Source organism: Musa acuminata, chromosome BXJ2-2 (genome assembly GCF_036884655.1).
Source record: "Musa acuminata AAA Group cultivar baxijiao chromosome BXJ2-2, Cavendish_Baxijiao_AAA, whole genome shotgun sequence".
NCBI lineage: Eukaryota > Viridiplantae > Streptophyta > Magnoliopsida > Zingiberales > Musaceae > Musa > Musa acuminata.
The window spans coordinates 19,816,551-19,823,288 of record NC_088339.1 but is presented as its reverse complement, the minus strand read 5'-3'; the positions used below and the strand labels follow the sequence as shown (position 1 = coordinate 19,823,288).

At 38.6% G+C, this 6,738-nt stretch overlaps 1 protein-coding gene across 1 annotated transcript; it reads right to left on the bottom strand.

Moving 5' to 3' along the window:
* On the bottom strand, window positions 1-4,415 carry LOC104000263 (glucose-6-phosphate/phosphate translocator 2, chloroplastic). The gene is made up of 5 exons (XM_009422269.3): window positions 3,427-4,415; window positions 3,103-3,328; window positions 2,024-2,246; window positions 1,327-1,540; window positions 1-334 (listed from the first exon to the last, which is right to left on the bottom strand). The coding sequence occupies exons 1-5, from the start codon at window positions 3,949-3,951 to the stop codon at window positions 323-325; spliced, it is 1,200 nt and encodes a 399-aa protein (XP_009420544.2). The 5' UTR covers window positions 3,952-4,415; the 3' UTR covers window positions 1-322.
* Window positions 4,416-6,738: the final 2,323 nt, after the last annotated feature.

Sequence of the window (6,738 nt, the reverse complement as noted above, 5' to 3'; positions counted from 1 at the left end):
TTTCAAGTAAAACTGTTTGATTACTAATAAAACTTAGCGATAAACTTGAAACCATTATTCTGCGACAAGTAAAAGAAGCACTTCAACAGTCTCTCTTTCTGCATAATGACCATGCAAATGCAGACAAAAACAAGAAACATTATTCTATGTCCAGTCGACAAATCATGGTATATTTCTAGTGTCATCAACAACAGGAACCTGCTGTTGAACTCAACCAAAATAATCTACTTGGCGACATCTAATTACTGTTGTTGCATGGCCATGCATATATGAAGAACATATGTAAAAACTGATCTTGTTACGTCTCTCTCGAATCCCCCCTTTACTGCTTGGCCTGCATCATATTTGACAAAAAAGAACTATTTAGTCTCGAATCCAGAGCACAAATCACATAAGAATTGCTAACAAGACAAGCTAGATACCAACAAGCCACTTCCAAGATGTGTGTTCCTAGTGACAAATAATGTGCCTCACTATAATTATCATGACCTTATGTTGCCACAACAATTATAACCAGCTGATCTTAGAACTTAGATATGTTCAACAAATGATACTAAAAATCATTAGTTATCAGCATCGAGTAAGCACAGGGGCTTAAGCATACCTACTCAACTGTTCCCAACCTAGCTGACATAAACATCAGCAATCAAATGTCTCGTCTGGTTCCAGAGAATGATTGCTAAAATTACAGTAAGATGTAAACTTTCTATGGTTGAATACTCTGTACACGTATATTTTCTGTCCTTTAGATACTTTCACCATCAAAACTTCGTCAATCATGTTTAGGAAAATTAAATTTAGCTTAACGAATTTTTTGACAATATGATCAAACTACAAACTTCTTTAGAATATTTCACACTGAAATCATTACAGAAACTACTTTCTTTAGTTCACAATCTTGAAACTGGAACAGTGAGGATATTTATATTTAAACACAGGATATTTAGTGGAAAATCACTTCACTAGATATGATGCTCCCCCTCATTTCCTATTTTGCCCTTATCTTTATTCCTTCACATTAATTGGTAGTCCTGGTATTTGTCCTCAAAATTAATGTCCACAATTCATAACTACTAAAGGAGTATGAATAACAAAATCTTTGGCTTAAATTATAATAAGCATTCACATAAAGACACGCACGCACACACCCATACCTACACAGAAATAATCATTCTTCTTAATATTGGTAACCTGGTTCCAAAATCTTTTTCTTATACAAGCAACATGCAGATGACTTATCTTCATGGACGTTCTTGTCATCTCTATACAACTAAACATATGACATTATATTTTCAGATAAAACAAACAGAAGTTGTTACTTGTTACCTGGGAGTAGAGGAAAGTTCCTAGGATAGCAATGGCAGCTCCAAGTGCATTGATGGGCTGGACAGGAGTATGGAAGATTATGATGGAAGAGACGATGACAGATATCCGTTTCATAGTATTGCCAATGCTAAATGTCAAGGGAGAGATTTCATCCAAAGACATGTAGGAGACTTGGTTGTACAGATGGTAGAAGACACTCTGAGCAGCTACCCACCTACCATCACAAATTTATAGCCACACAAACACAAGACATTAGCTAAAATGAAAGAAAAGAAATATAACGGCTTAAAAGTTATCCGAATTCTCAGAAAAAAAAAGGATCAAAATTCGCTTCTTTAAAGAAGTTAAATATGAAAAGCAATTGAGTCATATAGGCAAATAAGCTACTCATGGCAATAAAAAAACTATAGATCTAACTAAAATTTAAAAATCAAATCAACTTGTTTGAATTCAGCCATTTCCAGTTTAAAACTCCTTAACAGATTAAGCCCAGAAAACTGAAGTCCAGCAAAAGCATTACAGGGACTGCCACCAGCAGATCATGAAGACATTGAATATTTTTGGACTGTAGTGCAAATATACTGTGAATTACAATTAGTTAAATCTATCCCATGTGAAGGGTAACAAAGAGAGCATAAATTACTGCAGTAACTGAATTTTGTGAATAGGATTGATCGACCATCTAGTTTTTACTCACCAGATGAAATGGGGACCAATCTGTGAAATTGCAGTCTGCCAGCCAGCAGCCCACATCTGGGGGCCCTCGATCGCGATGGCAAATGGTGTGAGTATCAACAGAGACAGCATAGAAAGACAGGCATAATAGTTCATCCCGCTAACTGATGTGCCCTTCATCCCCCTCTTGGAGAAAATATTGCGAAAGACAAATGCAACGTTTGATATCATTGCACCCATAAAACCTGGAATCAAGACAAGCCAGCTAACACCTTGCCAAAAATAACTCATAAAGAAAGCCACCTCACCATTTAAATTTTCAAAATGGACCCCAAGCTTCAGAATGGTCAAATTACACTTGAGAAAGCCAATTCAGCAATAGTGGCTTGAAAATTAAGCATCAACATAATCCAAACCATAAACAGTACAGGCATGAGAAAAGCACTCAGAAAAAGAAATATGTTGAGAACGAGGGTAATATGAAATATTTTTAGTCCTGATAAGCCAAAAGATATAGTGTATCAACTCCAGCAACTAGTAAAACTGAAGTTTATTTTTCTTCAAGAGAAGAAAGGGGGAAGAAAAGGAAAAAACTAAACATTTGAGACACCTAAATCATGAGCAATTAGTTACAGCGACATCTATTCTCCTCTGAGTGAAGAAAGAAAAAAAAAAAATCTAAATATTTCAGATACCTAAATCATATGTCAGTACAGACTAAAATCAGCACAATAAAAAACTCCAATAAAATTCCTCTCCAACCATCCTAACAATACCTAAAGAACCATCTTTTTAGTTGTTGCAGCTTTCCTAATCTTAAAAGGGCTAAAATTTTGGATCAGTGTGTTCATCTATCAAGTTGAAAGTTTTCAACTTTGTTAGATCTTTTGTGACATTGGTAGCGGCACATCTTCGATGGACATGAGCTTGCAAAACTCTCCCAGAAACCTCATGATATACAAACACTAGATTACCAGATTGATCCTTTTTTGATAGAGGATTATCAGATCACTGAAAGAACCTCAAATAGCTAGGAGAATTTAGAAGGAAAAATAAGATAACATCAAGCAATATAAATGCCCTCTTAAATTCTCTTCTAACCAGTCATGTTGAAGTTCAGTTCTGTGACTGCAGCCAGAGCACATCCACCGATGATCGGCAACAGCGATAGATATACAGGCACAGGGAAAGTCTCCCCCAACAGAAACCTCGACACCAACACGCTGAAAGCAGGCTCCCCGCTCTTGATTATGTGGGTGAATGACACTGCCACCTTCGACATGCTCACGGTGGCCGCCACATGCCCGATCGTATGAGCCACCGCCACCTGATCAAGCCAGATTTAGTGTCTTTAGAACGCCACCAAACCTTCACAAACCCCAAAATGAAACAAGTGATATAAGAGGATGGAGCTTTTTGTCTCACCGGTGCAAGGGCTTTCCAGAAATTGAAGTCGGTCTTGGGGGCCTCGGCGATTCTGGTGGCCCAGGAGATGAGCATCATAAGCGAACCCGTGGCCAGGGAGAGGGTGGAGGTGAGCCAGGGGTAAGGGAAGGCGTTGAGGACCTTCTTGTTGTAGATGTTGAACACCACGTTGAGCGCCCACCAGGTGGCGAAGTAGATGCCGATCTTTACTTTCTGGGCAGTGGCCGAACGAGACTCCTGATGGGAAACCTCGACGCTCTCCGATCCATCGGCCTCGTAAGCCTCGCACTTGAAAGCGAGACCCCGAGGCTTCGCAGCCGACACGATCCCATCGCGGAAGCCAAAAACAAACCCCTCCGGAGATGCAAGGTAAAGGGGTTTTCGAGTGAGAAGCGATAAACTAGGACTTCTGATGGCAGACAAGGGAGCAACGGAGGCGATCCGAGGTCTGAGAGACGGGGATTTACGCCCGACGAGATCGGCAACGCCGATCGCCGCCGAGGATTGTTTCACGGAGGAGATCATGTCGAAGAGCGACGCGGCCTCTAGGGATTGATGCCGAGATCCGACCTTTAGGATACGGAGAGGCGGAGGAACCAGCGGAAGGCAACAAGGGGCGATCAAGTCGATTCCTCGCGTCGATGAGAACAAGGGACTCGACCGAGAACCTCAAAAAGATCCCACCTTTGTTCGTTCCCGCAGCAAGGTCACTCCAGCAACCCACAAAAAACTCACTTTCCTGTGCTTTGCCAACCGTAGACGGCGATCTATCGGGCTGCAAAGATGGCCAAACCAAGCGCAACGGCGAGGAGGAAGGGGTTGAAGCGAGCAGGGGAGTGGATCAAAGAGCACGTCGATAAAGAATCCAGGGGATCTTGCGATCGAATAGAGGGAGACTAGCTCTAATGCGGAGGTGGAGAGAGCAGCGAGAGGGACGGGGTTGGTGGCAGCGACGAGTTTGGTGCAGAACTAACGTTCCCGGGATAACCTTACAAATTTATATTCTTCTACCGCAAAACGGCCCTAAATGGGCATTTTATGCCCCTATAAATTTGGAGTCCTCCATCCCGGAATGGCCCCGGTGGGCTTTTGTGATCGAATCGGCATCCTCTCCAAGTTGCACGTATAATTGGAAAGTGCTGTTCTCACATCGGAGCCGTTCGTGACGTGCCCGTCGGCTAGAGCGGGCTTCACCGGTATATCCAGTGAACGGTTGAGATGAGACAACATGAGAAATGGACGGTGGATGGGAATTCAAACAGGTTCATGGTATCGGAGAGGATCCCAACTCATTTGGTGTGGGGTGGATGGTGGCGGCTCTTTGCCAACCCGAGAGGTCGGTTTGATTCACATTGTTCATGTTCGAAGTGACATAATTGCTTCAATTATTTAAAGCTTTGAGATTTAGGTTTGGTACATAAATACCTATAAAACTAATTACATAGAGATGTTTATATAAAATAAAAATACTAATAATTTGTTTTGCAGAATCGAATAATTGGACGGTCAATATAAGTTTAATGTTAATGATTTTTTAGTATTTTATTATTTACATTTAGCTTTCTACAAGATGATTGCTACTATTTTTGACGAGTCATCTCATATTTAATGATAAGATAATAATATTTGGTATTCTATGGTTGATTTAAAGAAAATTATTTGTGATTTCATTATCAGAAAAAAATTAATTTAGATCATGAATTTTCTTTTTATGACAAAGGAATTTTTTCACATAAAGTGGATCATTATAATAGTATTTTATTATTTGAAAAAATAATATATTAGACTCAATCAATAAAGGTCATTATTCAAGATATGTACACATAAAATATTTATTTAATAATTATGAAAGATTGAAGATTCGAAATATGTGATCATAAGATCTAAAATAATAAAAAAAAAAATTATGGATGATATAACTTATTTAATTTATATAAAGAAAAAATTGTTGCTTCTTTTCACAACATATTGTTCATTTTATTGGCAGCAGACTAAAATATGCTATGAGTTGTATGAATTCATGTGCAGATCTGTTCATTGGACCGCAGGAGGTTGGACAGTGTGGATAAAATGAGATACTGTATGACTAAGTGTGAGGACAACTGATTAAATTATTGTTTATTATTTATTATTTCAATGAATAAAAGAATCATATTAAATTCCACTCTTACAAAGTACTGCTATTCAAGCGAGATGAGAATCAAGGAAGCCTTTCTTTCCCTCCTGCATTGTGTTCTTTGATTGAATTCATAGTTTCCAGACCCCAGTGTTGTTCAAATATAGATGACACTTTGATGCCATCCTGCATTGATCTTGTGCTTCGATAGCATCTTCAACTGCAGTGGAGTAGGAAGCTCTCGACGCCGACGACTTCGATGACCGTGCTGGCGACGCCACCTTCGTCTTCTTCCTCTTGCTCTTCTTCTTTGGGGCTTTTGGTATGTCAGGCAAATGGTGGTGCATAAAAATGGCAGCAGCTCTGTTGATCAAAATCTGCTGTAGCAAATTATATATATATATATATATATATATATATATATATAAAGAAAACTTTCAAGCAAGGATGAGTGTTATCAAATCTGTAGGATTGATTCTAACTAGTCCATCTTAATTTAAGCAAAACAAATATAAATGATCAAAGTGAACCAAAGATTGTTGCACATCAATAGTTCACATCAAGAGAAACAGCAACAATGAATAGTTTTGTTTTTTTTTTTGGAGAGGAGACACACCTCCTAATGGCCTGTATAAGGATACTTTGATTTAATATGTTTTACTTTTCTCAAAAAAAAAAAGTATTTGTCTGAAACAATAGTTGCAGATGAATGAGTGGTAATTTCTCAAGCTCCCTCATCAACTCTTTTTATGCAGATAACTCTTGGTCTTCTCAAGATCTTTCTATGTATGTATGCATAATATATGTCTTACATGCACAAATTTAAAGACAAATACAATTAGAAAGATAAACCAACTCATGCATCCTCAAGAACTTCTATAATTGAGGGAAGGAAATAAATTAAGGTGGTCTGATTTCATGGAAAAGAGAGAAAAAAAGTTGATGTTGTTGTTTACCTAAAATGGATTGTCACAAAGCCAACATGAGCACCATGCTTCACATCTGTTGGGTACACAATCTCCATCTCCTGCTCCTTGTGTACTGCAAGAGACACCCAAAGGTTTAGATGTTTAAAGCACATATAAATAGGGACAATGATTAGTAGTACCAAAGATATGAGAGATGTATTTGGCTTAGATGTTATATTATAAATGCTCAAATGCTAATATTATCTCAGGATAACATTAGCATTTCAG

What these genes read in the sequence shown, in the direction of transcription:
- LOC104000263 (XM_009422269.3), bottom strand. Translation starts at nt 3,951, where the DNA reads ATGATCTCCTCCGTGAAACAATCCTCGGCGGCGATCGGCGTTGCCGAT. An exon ending in TCTGGAAAGCCCTTGCACCG is followed by an intron (nt 3,329 to 3,426) that starts GTGAGACAAAAA and finishes TGGCTTGATCAG; the next exon opens with GTGGCGGTGGCTCATACGAT. An exon ending in ATTGGTCCCCATTTCATCTG is followed by an intron (nt 1,541 to 2,023) that starts GTGAGTAAAAAC and finishes TTGTGATGGTAG; the next exon opens with GTGGGTAGCTGCTCAGAGTG.